The 19,899-nt window shown below is 33.1% G+C and overlaps 1 protein-coding gene and 1 pseudogene across 2 annotated transcripts; both read right to left on the reverse strand.

Annotated features, from left to right (window-relative positions):
* Window positions 1–2,007: 2,007 nt before the first annotated feature.
* LOC148771806 (uncharacterized) lies at window positions 2,008–7,143 on the reverse strand (annotated as a pseudogene). Its single transcript, XR_016030300.1, has 6 exons — window positions 6,997–7,143; window positions 5,925–5,979; window positions 3,487–5,717; window positions 3,099–3,405; window positions 2,924–3,023; window positions 2,008–2,826 (listed from the first exon to the last, which is right to left on the reverse strand). The product of XR_016030300.1 is annotated as an uncharacterized LOC148771806 (transcript).
* A 2,302-nt stretch (window positions 7,144–9,445) lies between these two features.
* On the reverse strand, window positions 9,446–10,359 carry LOC148771807 (uncharacterized). Its single transcript, XM_088816046.1, has 2 exons — window positions 9,904–10,359; window positions 9,446–9,821 (listed from the first exon to the last, which is right to left on the reverse strand). The coding sequence occupies exons 1-2, from the start codon at window positions 10,291–10,293 to the stop codon at window positions 9,561–9,563; spliced, it is 651 nt and encodes a 216-aa protein (XP_088672172.1). The 5' UTR covers window positions 10,294–10,359; the 3' UTR covers window positions 9,446–9,560.
* Window positions 10,360–19,899: the final 9,540 nt, after the last annotated feature.

Here is a 19,899-nt window from a genome sequence, read left to right on the forward strand (position 1 = left end):
TTAAAACGATCTGTCAATCAATTCTAACAATAACAAATAGCAACATAAGTTAGCTACGCTCATGCACTAAATAAGATCAAGATAGAAGAAATAATCGAAGAATTAAACTTGCATAAAAGTAGAAAAATAGGTTCGAATTACCACATAGAGTTCCAATAAAATCCTAGAATAAAAACTTAGCTACTCATGTTCGTAACGAAAAGCATAATAAAAATACGAAAATTCATAAAAATCAGAAAAGAAAAGGAAAAAGGAAAACTAGGATGAAGAGTCGTCAAGTCTTCATCTTCGTTCTCTTGCTCCTTGATTGCGTGTAGAAAAGATAAAAAAACTACAAACTAATAATAACGATAAAAGGTCAAAGATTAAAAGATGTCTCTAATTGTGTGCTTGTGGCCTTTAAATAGGGTGCAAAAATATAATAGGGCGGGTTTCCTTGTGTAATTAAAATTCCTTCACTGCGCCTTCACGTCCACCCGGACGGCCGTGTGAGATTTTGAACTAAAATCCGCACGGCCGTGCGGTCTTTGATTCTCCAGATTTCTGATTTTTTCACTTTTGGCCCACTTTTTCTCTGAATTTGCAGTTTTTACCCCAAAAGTTGTCAATTCTTCAATTTGCACCTAAAATACAAATAATAGCCATATTAAGCACCAATTATCGTAAAAACACATCAAAAGCTCCAATTAAAAGGTACAATTAAGTGTATAAATATACACTTAACACCTGCTGATTGCGATGATTACCGTTGGAAATATTTCACGGTACATTTTAACTTTGCTATTAACAAAATATTGTCCACATTTAATTTAATGATTATTTATTAATTGACCTCAAACCTACTAATTACTAATTAGTAATCAAATAAGTCTCTTTATATTGATGAAACGTTTTGGTAGGATTGTTTGGGTGCGTTAGATGGCACGTACATTCAAGCGAGAGTTCCAAAACTTGAAAAACCACGCTATAGAAATCGAAAGGGTGACATCTCAGTCAACATTCTAGCGGTGTGTGATCGAAACTTAAATTTCGTGTACGTCTTGACTGGGTGGGAGGGGTCTGCGCACTACAACAAAAAACATCTATTAGGACACGAAAAAGTGTCTTAATATGCTACATTTCGGGACATTTGTATATTTTAGGACATATATCATAAGTGTCGCATGTTTGAGTGTCCTATTAAGTTTTGGGACACTTAAAGTGTCTCTAAATGATATTTTATCGAGACACTTTGATATGTCATATAAGTTGAAATATAGGATACATTCTAGTGTCACTATATGAGTCTTATCGAGACACTTAAATATGTCATACTAGCATGCCAATAGGATACATATAAGTGTCTCATGAGAAATTCATTGGGACACTTATTTATGCCTTCAAACATATACGAGACATTTATATGTGCCCTTTAAAAATGAAAGAGTCGTATGAAAAGAGTATATTAGGACATTTATAAGTATCGTAAATATAATTGAAGACAAAACTAACTGCCTCATAAGATATTATATTAGGACACACGTAAGTATCCTTTTATATTTTGAAGACAAATGTAAGTGCCCCATAAATATTGTATTAGGACATTTATATATATATCATTATGTTTCGGGACAAATATTAATGTCACGTAATTATTATTTTGGGATATTTATAAGTATTGGTAAATAGTTTGAGACAATTCTAAATGTCCCATACAAACATTATTATCTTTTTTGGGACATTTTTATTTATCTAAATGTCCCATACATAATTAAAAGAACCTCAATAATTAAAATTAGTAAACTTGAATAAAAGTGCAAAAGAATTACTGTAATCAAATATAACTTAATCCATCATCAAATGCATTGTTACTTGAACAATCCAAGCAAATATCATTCAACAAAGTAAAATCTCATTTATGAATTGAAAAATAGTATGAAATAAATCTCATTTGGATTGATCACCTGAATCATGTCTGATGCGGTTGCTTTTGGGTCTAGTAGCAGGAGTCATGACCTGTAGAAAAAAAAAAAAGTTATCAAGTTAAAAAAAAAACACAATGTTAAAAGATGTGCATAACATTTAAAAATCAAGAAAAATATGCATAAAAATGAATATTAACAACTATAGAGAAAAAAAAATCCCTAAATATTATCTTAATCTAATAAATTTCAAGTACTGTTTGCTTAATTAAAAAAGAAAAAAAAAAAACACTTCTTGGCTTTAAACTATCGTCCCTTCTACTTCTTCTCTAACCCAATTGGGTTCTTCATTGACGAGGTCCAATAAGATATCACTACTACTACTTTGATGTAATATTACTCCATCCAAATTCAAAATTGGATCCATGTTAAATGAATCTCTTGCTTTAGCAGTGACAACAATGTACCATCCCTTTTCCAGTGGATCTTCTACATAAAATACTTGATGTGCTTGAGAAGCTAAAATAAATGGCTCATCATGCTGCCCCGAATTAGAAAAATTGACTAAGGTAAAGCCATTGTCATCATGCTTTTGTGCCCTTCCAGGTGAAACCCAGTTGCACTCAAACATTACAATTTTGCTTCCCCCAAAATATTCTAATTCAATGATATCTTGTAGAACCCCATAGTAAGTAACATCACCAACAATGGGATTTTGATCTTTCCTGCTAGTGAAACTACTAGTTTGTGCATTGACGACCAATCCACTATTTTGTGTTCTTCTCCGGTTTTCAATTTTTTTCACATTAAATCGATAACCATTGACAATAAAGCCTCTATATCTCTTGCCAACTTCATTGGGCCCTCGAGCTAGAGCCCTAAGCTCATCTGACAACTGATTTCCCTCAAGATGCATTCTCTCAACCTGTTAAGTACAATAAAGCAAGAATAATCGATTATTACTAGACAAACATAAAAATAAATCATAAGTATCTATTGAGAAGATATGATGTTATACTTACATGTTTCATAAACCAATTGGAGAATGTTCGACTGTGAATTCGTTCAATATCTCTTTTGCCAAGACGAGGATTTTGATCTTTGACAATGGTCTTGTGTTGTCTATATGTGAATTGTATTCAAATAAGCACAATTTCATAATAAATAATTAAATAATTGAACATCACTTATTCTTACTCGATAAATGATTCAATTGAATCACAATTGAACAACACATACTGGTGTGCCTTGGAACGTGTTTCAGTTTCCAGAACAACACACTCTTGCCTCCCAATATGGCGCCCAGGATTAGAGAAAATCTGGAAGGTTGATGCAATATGACTACTGTTATCGTCATTTCTTTTAACCCTATTGATTTTTTTCTCCACATCTTCTAAGTATCTTGAACAGAAGGTCAAACTTTCTTCCATCAAGTATGCTTCTGCAATAGAACCCTCGGGGACGACTTCGATTCCGCACATATGATTTCAATGTTGATAGATATCTAGTTGATTTTTTTTTGAAAGTTATCAAAAAATTCTATATAATTTAAATAAAATATAATGATACTAAAAATAATATTTACCTTTCAATAGGATACATCCAACGATATTGAACTGGTCCCGAAATTCGAGCCTCATATGCTAGATGAATAGGTAGATGGATCATGATATCGAAGAATGATGGAGGAAATTTTTTCTCCAAATCACATAGAGTTTTAGCAACCTCTTTTTCCAAACGAATTAATTCTCGAGCATTGAGAACTTTAGAACAAAGTTCTCTAAAAAAAGTGCACAAACTAATCAAAGATGCTCTCACATGCTTTGGCAGTACTTTACGCAAAGCAATTGGAAGTAGTTGTTGCATTAAAATATGATTGTCATGACTTTTTAGACCTGATATTTTAGGTGGTTTAATCTGCATGTGCCTTGATATATTTGATGCATAACCATCAGGTACTTTCACGCTCTTTAAAACTTCAAGAAATATTTCTTTCTCTTTTTTACTCATTGAAAACGAGGCTGCTGGCAAGTACCTTTTTCCTGAATCAAGCTGCATAGGATGCAGACCAGGCCTTATGCCCATATCTTGCAAATCAAGGCGAGAATTTTCATGGTCTTTTGTTTTCCCATCCAAATTTAATAAAGTCCCGAGCACACTGTCACATACATTCTTCTCTATATGCATCACGTCTAAATTATGACGCAACAGATTGTCTTTCCAGTACGGCAAATCAAAAAAAAATGCTTCTCTTTTTCCAATTGTGAGGTAACACAGGATTATCATTTACTTTTTTTCCAAATTTCATATTGAACCCATTTAATTCCTCCAGAATCATATTTCCAGTTAATGGTACGGGAGCTCGCCGATATTCTTCTTTCCCGTCAAAAGATTTACGATCTTTTCTATAAGCATGATATTCACTTAGAAATCTCCGATGACCCATGTAACACTCTTTACGGCTGTTGTACAAATATTGAAAGCAGGTATCTTTGTGGCATGATGGGCAGGCTAACTGGCCTTTCGTGCTCCAACCAGATAAATTTGCATATGCTGGAAAATCGTTAATAGTCCATAACAAAGCTGCACGCATACAAAAATTTTGTTTATTTGATGCGTCATATGTTTCGACTCCTTTCCACAATTCTTTTAGTTCCTCTATTAGTGGTTGCATGTAGACATCAATATTGTTGCCGGGAGCCGATGGACCAGGAATGAGTAGGGTCAAAAAGAAGTAAGGTTCTTTCATACACATCCATAGAGGTAAAGTTGTACGGGGTTAATATGACTGGCCATGTGCTATGAGTAACACTCATGGTCCGAAATGGACTAAATCCATCAGCTGCTAGACCAAGTCTTACATTTCTTGAGTCTTTTGAAAAGTCACGATGTCGACGATCAAAATCATGCCAAAGCGGAGAATCACTAGGATGTCTCATGAAACCATCCTTAGTGCGAAGCTCTTGGTGCCATCTCATAAATGACGACGTTTTAGATGACATAAAGAGTCTTTGAAGACGAGTCTTCAATGGAAAATATCTCAATACTTTTGCTGGAATTTTTTTGAATTTACTTGAGGAATCTCCTTCATCAGCATTCGTTTGAGCTTGATCGTATCGAGATGTTTTACAAACATGACAAGCTATATCATTCTCATGCTCTTTCCAATACAACATGCAATCATTAGGACAAGCATGTATTTTAATACAAGTTAGTCCTAATTTTCCTATTATCTTTTGAACTTCATAATAAGAACTGGGCAGTGACTTAGTTGCTTCAGGAAAGGCCTCTTTCAACAACTCAAGAAGCATTGTGAATGATTTATTAGACCATTTACCAGTACACTTCAGGTGAAAGAGTCGTATGAGAAATGTAAGTTTAGAAAGTTGTTTGCATCCTGGATACAATTCTTTTTTAGCATCATCTAACAACTCAAAAAAAGCCTTAGCTTGCCCGTTGGGTTCTTCTTCCATGTTTGGGTTTGTATCATTAACACCAAACACGTCATGTACTAACCCAGTCATATCCCCTAACATATTGAATTCGTTAAAATTTTGGGAATCCACATGATCAGTCAATGTGTCTTCGCCATGTGCGACCCAATTTGTGTAACCTTTCATAAAGCCATCAACTAACAAATGTTCTTCAGCGACCCGTCTATTTACCCATTTCCCATTCCTACAACGTTTGCATGGACAAATAATTTTTCCACTAAGACTAACTTTAGCAAAAGCCATATCAAGAAATTGAGTCAATCCTTTATCATATTCTTTTGTTGACCTTGGTTTACTCATCCAACTCTTATCCATTATGAATCTACTAAAATAAAATAAATCAGATCAGATAACAAGCAAATACACTAGAGCGAAACATAATAATAAAGTATTAACAATAACTTCTAGGTCTCGAATTAGAACTAATAAAATATAATGTCAGCACATATTGTGATTGTCATCGTGCAAAGATAGCTAGTTACCTACATACTGGATGAGAAAATTAAAAAAAAAAACACTTACTATTTACCTCGAGAGTTCAAGAACTTCCAGCAATCTGAGATCCAATTCCACCTTTACTTTTCCTGAACTCAACAACGATAAATACATAGTAAATAACTCAAGCCAACAATCACACATAAATCAAACCAAAATAACTTTTATATGCTCTGATTAATAAATCTATAATCCATGTTTCTTTAATTTCAAACCAACATGCTCAATTGTACCACTAACATATGAAATTATCTTGTATCAAGAAATTATTTTAGATAATTCTAAGAAAATAACTTCTCCTTTGAAACAGACTACAACATGTATATACTTTGACCTTTGGCATATCAACAAAAGTACAAGAAGTTACTCCCGTGGCTATTTGAATGGATGGTTAATTATCATTATTAAAAGAATAACGAAAAAATGTCACCGGGAAAAAGTAAATATAGAACAACCAACATACAGGTGACTTGTCTGTACATAATAGAACCCTAAAGATGAACGATTTGAGAAAAAAAGACACTATTCTTTTTATTTACAAGCCAAGTCCCTTAAGTCAGTAGTTCAGATTTCTCCTTTCTAGTCGGTTATCTAATCCAATGATTCCATGATTGTGTATGTTAGGATTTGATTACTATATACATATATGCCGACTTTATATAAGAAAATAATAATTACACCACAAACCCTCTTCTGAATTCACCCGCAAAAGAAAAACAAAACACGAGCACTTGTATGATGTCAATTTGCACACAATATTCTTTTAAGAAAAGTAAAATAAAAAATTAGGGCAAAGAAGCAAATATGCATACGATTCAATTCACAAAAAGAGCAGAACCATATTTTTAAAACTTCACACCGTAATTCACAAAACACACACAACACACACAGACCATTGATTTCATAAAACCAACCACTATTTTTTCAATTATTTAGTATGGAGAATTTTCACATCAAAATTTGATAGAAAACATAACTAATTACTCCAACACTGATATAACTCAAAATAGTAAATCTTCACAACATCGGGGATTACGGTGGAGAAAATCGTACCTTACCGTGGAGAAAGTCGTACCAAAAGGAATAAAGAATTAAGAAAATCGTACCTTTGGAAACGCCGCCGCAGAATTGTGGAGATTAAAAATTGAATAGGTATGTAGAAAAAGAGAATTTTGGGAACAATAAGAGTCAGGGAAAAGACGTGGGAAACGAAAAGGTTGTGCGGCAAAGTAAAAAAAGTAAAATCTCACCCTTTTAATTAGTCTTTAGAAAATAATATAATTTATTATGTATTTACAAATGTCCTAAAAAATATTACTAATGGGATACAATATAATTAGTGCCCTAACAACTTAATTTTGGGACATTTATAAAAAACTGCCCTATCAAAAGTGTCCTAAAACGTGTTTTTTGTTGTAGTGGCGGCAGATAGTAGAATATTACGGGATGCAATTACTAGGCAGAACGGTCTTAAGGTTCCAACGGGTATGAAATCGAACATATTTTTAATAAATTACCATGAAATTTTTATTAATTTTTTTTTAAAATAATTTTCCAGGTCATTACTATTTGGTTGATAACGGGTATACCAGTGGGGATGGATTTCTATCGCCATATAGGCATACCAGATATCATCTACACGACTATGGAGTTGGTCGTAGTGCACCCCAAAACTATAAAGAGTACTTCAATATGAGACATTCCAAAGCACGTAATGTCATTGAACGCACATTTGGCATTTTAAAGTCTCGATGGGGCATACTTAGGAGTTGTTCATATTATCCAATCAAAATGCAGAATCGTATAATTATGGCATGTTGTATTTTACACAATTTTATTTGTACTAACAGCGATCACGACCCGGAAGAAGTCTTTGTTCCTCAAAATGATGAGAGGAACATTAACGAGAATTGTGATGAATTTATCAACAATGTAGAGTCAACACCTGAATGAGCAGTATTGTGCAATAACATGGCCATGAGCATGTACAACGAATGGAATGGGAGCCGTTAATTAATATTTTTAGACATATTACTATTTTTTAATCTCTAAAACGGTTGTAAACATTGCAGTGCAGTGTTGTTATTTGACTTATTAAGTGTGTTTTTTTTTTATTTTTGGATATTATATTATGTGTTTTTGGATATTATGTTGTATTTTATGGATATTTTGTTGGTTTATTTTAACGGATGTTTTAGTGGTTTACTGTTTATTTGCATTTATATGTTGATTTATTTTGTGAATCTCTTCATGACTTATTGTTAAAGGTTATATAATGACCCTTTGAATTTACCACACTTAAATAAAAATTTCAATACAGAAGATGGATTCAACTTCAATGCCTCAAAGTTCTGGAGAAAAGAAGAAAACAAACATTACTAGGCGTAGCTGGACATTGCGCGAAGACCAGGCTCTTATTTCTGCTCTTAAGGACATTGTCAGTCAAGGGTGGAAATGATACAACGGTTTCAAAACGGGATTCCTTAATGTGTTGGAACAATAAATGAGACAAGCCCTCCCTGGTTATGATTTGAAGGCCGACCCGCACATTGTTTCGAAAATACACGTCTGGAAAAAAAATTACGGGACCTTGTCAACTATGCTTTCTCGTTCCGGTTTTGGTTGGAACGATACTTCCGCAACGCTCGACATTGCTGATGACCAAGTGTGGGATGAGTACGTGAAGGTAATGTGAATTACCAAAATGAATATTTAATGCTATCATTTTAATTTGTTTATAACCTTTTATGATGCATTACTTGATGTCTTAGTCGGATCCGAACGCTCGCACTATGCGCTACAAAGCATGGCCTCTTTACAAGGATTGGCTTGTAATCTTTACAAGGATTGGCTTGTAGTCTGGGTGAGTTGGTGAAACGAATTGGGTTCGAGTATGATGCATCGGCCATGCGGTCAAAAGTGTTTGATGCTCTGTCTGATGTCGTGGGTCTAACGATCGAGGAAAAAATAACTGCTGTGAAGGTGATTTGTAACTCGACAAAAAATCTGGACATCTTCTTCAGCTTGACAAATGTGCACAAGGAAGTCATGGTAAGGATGATATTGGATGGTAAATTCTAAATTGATGGATGCTACTGCGTAGTAAGTTTTTTCCCACAATGACAATTCGGCCTTTTATATATATATATATATATATATATATATATATATATATATATATATATATATATATATATATATATATATATATATATATATATATATATATATATATATATATATATATATATATATATTTGTGAAGACTCTGTGATTTTATTCAGCCATCTTATATGTTATGTGACATATATGCAAGTTTATGTACTGTATAATTAGTAACCAAAACTATTGGTATCGGTGAACTTATTTGCGGCTTTATGTAGTGAAACGTTCTTTAGTCTTTCGGTATGTTGGTGAATTTGCCTGCTTGTTATTTTTTCATCGGCTTTATGGGTCAAATTAGTCAAATTACTAGTTTGTTCTTGTATTTAAATTGTCATGGACTGCTTAATAATTTGTAAAAACTCGATCAGACCAACGATCGACAACAATACATATTAATTCGAAGAGTTACAATTTAAACAAGGAAATTACAACCCAAAAAAGAAAGTAAAACGAAAATAACAATACTAGACATTAGCAGATGGTTTATTAGGGATGATAGAGACGACTAGTTCCTTCTCAATTTTTTTAGTACACTTTCAACATTTTTTTTATTCTCCTGAACATAGTAGTCCGTCACATTTTTTTGGACGCTCGTCTTCTTCTTATTTGAACTTTTATCTTCTGATTCAATTTCATCAAATGATAACTCATAAAATGCATCACCGCCTACTTTGATTATATTTTTATTCTTGGCACCGAAAATTGTTACCATCTCCTTCCATTGTGGTTCACCATATGTCCGATACGCCAAAGCAAAGGGCTTTTCCTGGAAATTTTAAATTAAAACATTGTTACAACTACATCATCAAAAATTATTAATGCTTTTAAATATAACACCAATTGCTGACCTTGAGTACATTTTTCCACACGCTTCCGGTCGCATATACCTTGTTTTCTTTCTCGTCGTACGTAACACCATCAACTCCTAAAATCCACTTGAACGTGTCGTATCGAAGCTCAACTTTCTCCAATTTCTGAATGCAAAAATTATGAGAGAAATCGAGTCCATGATGAATGCGAATGGCTTCTCTCGCAAGCGTAATTGCCGATGTATTATCAGCACCACGCTCATAGTTCCTTACGTTCCTCTGTAGCGGCAACATTTTGATGAATAAATTATCAATCCCTTCATCCCAATCTAACTCGAAAAATATTTCATTCTGCGTAGGAATTTTCATACGATTTTTCTCTAAGTAGAAATCTGGAAGTGATGAGTGAACACAAATCAGAACTTGCATTTTATTGAGGCTTGAAAATGGTAAATTATTGTGATATGACTCCTAAAGAATATATTGCTTTTACCTTTTTGTATAAGAGTTGTCATTCCAGTGAAGATAAAAATGACAACACGAAAATGACTTTTATCTTGTGATGCAAAGTAAAGTACTGAGTCAGGTTTCTGGTAGAGAATATATTCTATTAACTTTTAGCTGCACTATATTGAATCTTATTTCATAAATAACTGTTTATTTGTATCGTATTATCAACATTGAAAACACACACAATGAGCAAGAAAGAAACAAACTGACCAATTACTAATAATTGGAAATGTTTCAGTAAACATATAAAACTGGATTACATAATACCGAGATAAAAAAAAAGTAAGAAAAATACATTGAAAGATAAAATTACCACAACTACTTAAGGAAAACTACAAGGAAATATATCGAAAGATAAAAATACATTAAGAAGCGAAACATAAGAAAAACTACTTAACTAGCCGAGTACAAGGAAAACATGGAAAATTGGACTCCATACACTTGCTTCGTGGAGTTGGCTGCACGTTGGATGGGGAAGCTAAAATTCATTTCGGACCGATTGTTGATCCATTCCCTTTTCCCATATGATGGTTCGAAGCGGATTAACTTACACCTTCATTATATACCACTTCTTTGTATTTGGGCATTAGTTTTGTTTGTGGCTTTAAAGGGCTTGGAGAGGCGACGCCACGACGAAACTTTGAGTGCGCGGTGCTGCACTCGGTATTCAATGAACCGTCAAAATCTGAGAGGTAATTGAGGTATTCCCAAACATTGAAATTTTTGGCAGTTGAACCATCCGAAGAAACATTAATCACTGTGGTTTCGGGTAGTGGAACCGCTGAGTTTATAGGGCAAACTTGGATCTTCGACACAACATCTTCCTCGTCGTCGGATGAAACAACAATTACCGAACTACTGGCATGGCCTTCGGCAGGTGGTGCAAATATAGTACAGAGATCCTCCCATTGGCTTTCCCCGTATGTGCGATAAGCGTACGCGAAACTGTTTTCATGTGTAACACATAGAATATTCATTTGTAATTAAATATTGCTCAATAGTCGCGCAATGTGAGAGTAAAAGATTGAAAAAATTTAATTACCTCTAGTATAGATTTCCAAACTGCTTCCGTGGCCGAAACAGTATTCATCGTTGGATTGTACGTTACTTCCGAATTTTTCAGCAACGCACCGAAGGTCTTGTACCTATTCTGCAGGATATCCAATTTATGCACACAATAATTCATAGAAAAATGATTAGCATGTCTTTTTTCTATCAAAGTTTGAGCCAACTTCAACGAACTTTTGTTCGTTTTGCCCACAACAAAGTTCCCTAGACGGGCTTCATAAGACAACACATGTATGAAGGTGTTGTCTATTTTCTCATCCCAGTTTAACTCATACATAAAATTCTCCTGCCGGAATCGGAGTTTCTTTTTTGGTGCCATTGCAAAGTGTATGAAAATATAAATGTTAATTTGGTCCCTCAAGCTAGTAAATAAGATGCCTCGTATATAGGGAAAGATTTATCTAACCTCTGTTTTTTTAATTTAATAACATAATAAGAAAATGAATATTAACCTTTTCCATCCAAGTGATGTAATTGATGGACATATTACCAGTGAATAAATTGAGAATTGTGATATACCTCAAGATTCTTGCCAGGTGAATAGATAAGATAAAAGACCAACAATTTTCAACAAATTCATTATTATTACAGTTGAAAAGTATAAGCTAGAATGATGAGTTTTAGAAACAAATATTCTGAAAATTGAAATATATCTTTGATCAAAAGCAATGAGTATTTAGATGACCAAAATAAAGTACAAGCAAAAATTGTTAATCAAGTAGTGCAAACAACATGTAAAAATTTACACATTTGTTATTGATACAATCCGAACAAAATAAACAACCATACATAGTGATACGACCATAATTAAGAAAATATGGCGTTTCCATCGATTTCGCCACCTCGCCAAACTACCAAGTTTGGACAATAAACCAACAATCGAATTTGCAAATTATATACCTGACTACAGAATACATATTACAAGCGCAATAAGCACGACCACAGTCGAACAACCAACGGCGATAATTCGCCAATTCTTCGCTCTACCTTGTTCAATGTCCAGATGTGCTTCCAAACGATTTATTTTTTCAAATGAATCTGACATAATTTTTTTGCAGCTGTAGCAGATGTCTTCATCACACCATCTAAAAAAGTCACACTTCAATGCCTGCAACAATCCAACAATACTCTACAACTTGTAATAACAAAATATGAAAATCAACATAATTGTCGAAAACAAGTCATAACAAAATCTTACTCGGATTTTCTGAGGACACGAAATAAAGCGTCGTCCGGGATTCGCTGCCGCCCGTGACGTCTGAACAGCCATTGGCAGACCACATTGACGGAACAATGCTTGGTTGGGTGAATCCGTAGTAAAGCTTCGTGAAGATCTTCCCCGACTGTTTATACCATTGGAACTGCCGCTACTCATTTTTTCATATGGTAACAATATCCAATTCGATGGATAGATCGCATGATTAAAATAAAATTACACAAAATCAATGTTCTGTGAATTGCAGCGGGTTAGGGTTATTATTTGGGGGATAAATTCATCGACAGTGAAACGGGAGAAATAAAACACGTCATAAGGGAAAAAAAAAATAGGGGCAAATCTGATAATTCACAACTTAGTCCAAGTGGATCTTGTATACCAAACTAGAATAGGGATGGCAATGGGTACGGGTTTGCCGGGTCTTAGACCCGGAACCGACCCGTTTGGGGCGGGTTAGGGTAAGTTAAATGGTTCTGGGTCGGGTAATGGGTTTAAGTTTCTAGAACCGGATGGTTCTGGGTCGGGTTCTGGGTCTTATTGGAACCGACCCAGAACCGACCCGTATAAATATATTATATTTTATAATTAAGCTATATATACAAATTAATTTATGATTTCATTTATCAAACTTTCAATTTTCATCGTGTCTATTATCATTTATCCATTTTTCACCATTTCATTTTTTCGAATCTCATTTCTCGTAAATAAAACTTATCATTTGTCGACCACCGCTAGCTATCTTGCCTTTTGAACTTTACTTATCGTAAAAATTAAATATAATTATTATATAATTTTGTTATTCACTTTATATCACTTGTAGAAGTATTTTAAAATATGGTATATTAAGTTTTAGGTTATTTTGTTAAAAGATAGAAGCAAAATATTATGAAAATTAAAAAATAAAAAATAAAAATAAAATTTAACGGGTCTAGCGGGTTTGACGGGTCAGAACCGTTTAATTCGGGTATGGGTTGGGGCGGGTCTGGGTCTAAGCTGAACAGGGTTGGGGCGGGTTTGGGTTTTATATATTTTTCATGGGTCGGGTCTCGGGTTTAGACAAACCCGGCCCAGAACCGACCCGTTGCCATCCCTAAACTAGAATTGAATTTAGGATTTGTGTATCAAGCCCAATAACCAAAATCGAATTTCACATATATTAAAATATCCAAATAGTACAATCAGGCCTTAATTGATCCAGCGGCTTCAATCCATCTTGTAAACCAAAAACGCCCTTAGGGTTTAATAATGGTTGTGGTAAAAGAGAAGCAACTGTCATGGTTTTGGTATGGTTCTGGTTTTACACCTTAGGTCATGGGCACCCGACCATTTAATATATATAAATTCTTAATATATTATTTTTTAATTCAACATGAATAAAAAATCTAGTTTGGCAAAATCTAAAATAAAGTATTAAATAATTTATGGTTTCACTTAGGGGTGGGAACGAGCCGAGCTCGGCTCTTTTGGCCAGCTCGAGCTCGAGCTCGAGTCCATGTTGCCGAGCTCGTGCTCATCGAGCCAATATGTTTTTGTTCAAGCTCGAGCTCGAGCTCATTTATTTATTTTTTATTATTTACTTTTTTATTTAAATCATTTGATTTTGTTATTAAAAATTATTTATAAGAAAATAAAAATAAATTATAAAATAAATAATGAACTCTAGTTATATATATTTTTTAATTTTTCTATTATTATTATAATATATTATATTATTATGAATTATTTAAATAATATAGATTTGTTTATATTTAAATACTAGAAATATTTATTATTACAGACTATTTACTATTTAGATAATAATAATAATAATAAGAATAATATATATATATATATATATATATATATATATATATATATATATATATATATATATATATATATATAATAATAATAATAATAATAAAATAAGAAGGCAGCTCGTGAGCCGGCTCGCGAGCTGTCGAACAACTAATTTTGGGCTCAAGCTCAAACTCGAAAAACCCAAGCTCGAGTTCAAGCCTTTGTCGAGCCAGCTCGTCGAGTTCGCGAGCCGGCTCGACTCGTTTACCACCTCTAGTTTCACTACTTAAGGAATTACTAAGTACATAAGAATTTTTTTATATTCTAGTCAATTGTGTATCTAAAATTCATACTAAAAGATATTTTCAATATCTTTTAGTGGATATTGTTATTTTAATCATCATTTTGTTGTCTTGGAACATCAGTTTTAATTAAAAAAAATATATTTTCTTTTTTTCTTCATTTTTGATAGTAATTAAACCTTATCGGACCCAATGTTATTTTCTATTACCATAATTTAAATGGTAAATGGATACCCGTGGATATACGGATATTGGTGGTAGTGGTTTTGGTATTTCGATAAAAAATTCAAATGGTAAATTAAATAGTACGGTTCTGGTTTGAGCTATATTAAATCGTAATGGTTATGGTATTACACTTTTTCAAGGACTAGAAAAGTGCACGTGTGTTGCACGTGTCTTATTAAATTTCCAATTCATTCTAAATTTTGTATTGTATAGAAATAATGTTATATATCCAGAATGTGTAAATATGTTGTTCCATTGAATTTTGTGTCCGTATTAGAATCAAATGTTATTTATTATTAAATTAATATAGAAATTCATACTAATTTTCTATCTTACTAATAAGTTTTGTTCCTTTTTTTGTGTTATTTTATTTTATTTTAGACAACATTGCTTTGCGCGTTTCTTTGCTATGATGTCCATTATTTCTCAATAGAAAAAGTACATTTTTGGTCCGTCGTGTTTATCATTGAAATACTTTTGGTCCCACTTGCTAAAAGAACACTTTTGGTCCCTCCGTTTACCACATTATGACACATTTGGTCCTCTCTTTTTGTAGATTGTTATAGACATGGGCCGGGTCGGGTCCGGGTCCGGGTCGGACCCGCCGGGTCCGGGTCCTACTGTTTCGGGACCCGAAACTGACCCGCGTGGAGGCGGGTCCGGGTCCGGGTCGGGTCCATTCGGGTCATTCCGGGTCCGGGCTGGCTCCGGGTCCAAAACCTTAATTCACTAAAATTTGAATTTTCGGGTCGGGTCCGGGTGGACCCGAGTTTTTAGCCGTTGTAATTTAAAAAAATATATATATATTTTTTGAATTCTCGGACCCGGTCCAGGCCGGGTCCGGTTCGGGTCCGATTCGGGTCCGGTTTATAGCCGTTGCATTTTCTAAATTTGAAAAAAAAAAAATTCGGGTGGACCCGACGGGTACTTGGGTAGGGTCCTCGTGTCCCCCCGCCGAGTGGACCCGCCGGGTCTCAGGTCCAAAATATCGGGACTCGAAACCGACCCATACATTTTCGGTCCGGGTCCGGGTCCATGATCAACGGGGCGGGGCGGGGTGTGGCGGTCCCCGGGGCGGGTCCTGGCCGGGTCCAGGTCAAACCAGGCCCGTGGCAATGTCTAGGTTGTTAGTAGTTACCGGAGTTTGACCATAAATTAAAGGACAGAAAAAATATACTTTTGTCCCTTATATTCATAATTATAATATATTTGGTCCCACTTGTTCTAAAAAAAACACTTTCGGTCCATTGATGATTTTGCCATAATTTGATGAAATAGGGCGCGCACGTGCCCAACATGTGTGGGATTATGTTAGCCACTATTGCGTAATTGACCGAGATGACCAACAACGTAGTAATATGGTAACTTAAGGGATTGAAATGTGACTTTTGTGAATATAGGGACTAACTACGAAGTTGTGACTAATATAAGGGACAAAGTTGTACTATCTCGTTTCTCATATTTAAGATTTATAAAACGGGAAAAAAAATATAGTTTTCATCCCCTCAAGTTTACACCGATTTCATATTTGGTCCCCATGTTCACACACACACAAAAAAAAAAAAAAAAAAAAAACACATTTGATCTCTCATGTTTCAGTAATTTAACATTTTTCGTCATTTCCGTCAATTTACCGATTTACAGTTAGTCCGATAGTTAAGGCAGTGATGGGCACATGCTTGATTCCGTTAATTTTAATGGAAAATTAGCAGAAATGACTAAAAGTGTTTCATTTTGAAAATATGAGGGACCAAATGTGTTCGTTGTCAATATGAGGAACTAAATGTGGAATCGGCGCAAACTTGAGGGATGAAATGTATTTTTCTCTTTACAAAACATTAGATGATACTTACTCATTTTTTTGTGGTTATCCTTTTCTTTATCATTGATATCAACATTGTTTTGGTCCAATGCAAAAAAAAAAAAAAAAGATTTATATAATATATATTATTATATTTTGTCTTTTCTAATTATCAAAATATTTATATATAGTTTGATATGATTGGAATTTGAAAAAAAAATGGAATGATTATAATTTTATAAAAGATTATGTATAAATTATGTTATATTTTAATTTTTGTACAAATTAATTATAAAAATCTTTGTTTTACGTATTAATAATAATAAATATTATAAATCTATTAATAAAAATAAAATATATAATATATAATTATAGAGTGTGTATACATCTATTATCGGGAGAATTACACTTTTGCTCCCTCATGTTTGGCCCGATTTCACTTTTAGTCCCCCTGTTTTAAAGTGAACAAAGTTCACCTCCAAGTTTCAATTTTATACACTTTTGGTCCCCGCTGTTACATGTCCGTTAGCAAGTAACGGAAAACACTATTTTGGGGCGAAAATTAAAATTTTAATTTTTTTGAGGCTGAAAATAATTAGAAATTTGAAATAGACCACTTATAATTAAATTTTTAATAATATTAAGTATAATGAAACTTATTTAGTTAATTTCTTTTTTTATTATTAAAAGATAATCATAAGTAGTATAATGAAAACTAATATTAAGTATAATGCACAATAATTTATTTTTTATTATTAAAAAAATTAATTATAAGTAGTATAATTATAAATGACTTGTTTAGCTAATTTCTTTTTTTTTTTTATTATTGATTTTTTTATTATAAGTAGTATAATTAAAAATACTATTAAGTATAGTTAAAAATAACTTGTTTAGTTAATTTATTTTTTTATTATTAAAAAATTAATTATAAGTAGTACAACTATAATAATATTAATATTAAGTATAATTAAAAATAATTTTTTTAGTTAATTTTTTTATTATTAAAAAAATAATCATAAGTAGTATAATTATAATAATATTAAGTATATTAAAAATTAATTTGTTTCGTTAATTTTTTTTATTATTATTAAAAATTATAAGTAGTCTATTTTAAATTTATAATTATTTTCAGCCCCAAAAGCTTTTAAAATTTCAATTTTCGCCCCCAAAATAGTGTTTTCCGTTACTTGCTAACAGATATGTAACGGCGGGGACCAAAAGTGTTTAAAATTGAAACTTGGAGGTGAACTTTGTCCACTTTGGAACAAGGGGGACCAAAAGTGAAATCGGGCCAAGCATGAGGGACCAAAAATGTAATTCTCCCTCTATTATCTGGTTAGTAAAAAATATTTTTCTAAAATATTTTGAAGAGGAAGAAAATTGTGCCCAAAATTCTTCTCTACTCCAAAAAAAAAAATTCAAATCTCAAAAGATACATAACAATACAAAGAATTTCCTAATGAATTCCACAATCATGTTAAATATAAAATAACAATCACTCTTTGCATGTTTTATAATACCAATTCACATTCTTTTCAAACCATTGAAATGCTCCACGAGATTGTATATCGAAACCTAAATATAACTAATTAATGACATCATTAATCAATTAAAAAAAATTCCAAAAAACTACAATGATGAGTTAGTTTTGGCAAGACTAAACTTACCTTATTGTGAAATTCGTGATCCAATTAATTGATTATGGTATTCTTTGTTTCAAAAATATTTTGCTTCCTATCTCTAAAGACAACACTTGCCACACCTTCTATATCATGATTATCATAAAGTCATAGTATTGATTAGTAGGAGACTTAAATCATAAGGACTAATTAACGAGACTTTATGTTACAAATGTTTGGAATAAAGCTTGAGGAATACACAAAGTTGCAGCCTATTCAATAAAACACGTATTTGTAGCAGTTGCAATAATCAATTAGAATTGTTTGTCAATTGTTAAAAAGGAGAATTACTCAACCGCCCTTAAAAATTTACTTGTTTAGAGGGCATTTTTGTAAATACAAAAAAAGGAAGAAACCTTCCCAAACATTCACACTTTTATAAGTAGTATAGATATAGATATAGATATAGATATAGATTATCCCTACTACCACAGAAGGACCTATAGCAAATTGTCATAATATTTAATTTGAACCAAAATTGATTTTGAATCATGGAAAATACTGACATTAGAATTTTGTTGGTAAAAAATATATAGGATACTAGTACAATAATCAAACAAGGAAACAATCCTTTCTATGAAAACTTTCAAAACGTACATCTTGTGGACATTTTATCTCAATAAACCTATATAGTAATCATGTTTTTGCCATAAATTTTGTTGCAAATTGGCACCCTAAGTTAGTTGTTCTCTTGTATACCTGAACTCAAACACCTGCATCTCGTACATCCGGGCAGCATATGCCTTCGCCGAATTTGCGTTTGTAAGAAAAAAAAATGCAAGTGTCAATAATTTCAAGAACCATAGAATCCCACAGCCATGATACGACGATCGAGTCTACTTCATGCCATGCATCAAAGCCTTTCTGTCCGATCTTCGGTCATGTTCCTATCACATATCACCAAAGGATCGAATTCTTCTCTTCAGAGTCGACTGTTTACAACCACATGCATAACGGTTTAGTGTTTCTCGGGGGTTGGCAATTAAGGCCAAAAGATCAAGAACCAAATACGACTATGAAGGCAACAAACAACAAATAAAAGGGTAAAAGAAATCGGAAAAAAGAGCCTGAAGCTTTCGTATCATAATGTAAAGGAGAAAAAGGATTTATAATTCTTAATGCTATTTTTGAAGTTACACCAATATATAATTTACTCTAGGAGGTAATGTGGGAAACTAATCCAATCAAATTAGAAAGAAGCTATATATGCACGCTGATCCTTTCGTAAAACGTAACTATAAAACATGTACACTTCAACACCACACTCGTCCGAAGTTCACTGGGGAAAATCTCATTGTGCATGTGTATTGATAAGTGGTAACTATCTACTTTGCACTCGTACGCATGTGTATGTGTGTGATTATGTGTAGGTATACGGTGTGTTTATACAGAACCACTCTCACATAGCCTTCTTCAAATCATAAGCAGGCCGAAGATATATAGAGATCGCAAAGC

This window comes from Erythranthe guttata, chromosome 3, assembly GCF_056151865.1.
Source record: "Erythranthe guttata isolate IM_541 chromosome 3, IM_541, whole genome shotgun sequence".
In the NCBI taxonomy this organism is placed as follows: Eukaryota; Viridiplantae; Streptophyta; class Magnoliopsida; order Lamiales; family Phrymaceae; genus Erythranthe; species Erythranthe guttata.

What these genes read in the sequence shown, in the direction of transcription:
- LOC148771807 (XM_088816046.1), bottom strand. Translation starts at nt 10,293, where the DNA reads ATGCAAGTTCTGATTTGTGTTCACTCATCACTTCCAGATTTCTACTTA. An exon ending in TGTGGAAAAATGTACTCAAG is followed by an intron (nt 9,822 to 9,903) that starts GTCAGCAATTGG and finishes TAAAATTTCCAG; the next exon opens with GAAAAGCCCTTTGCTTTGGC.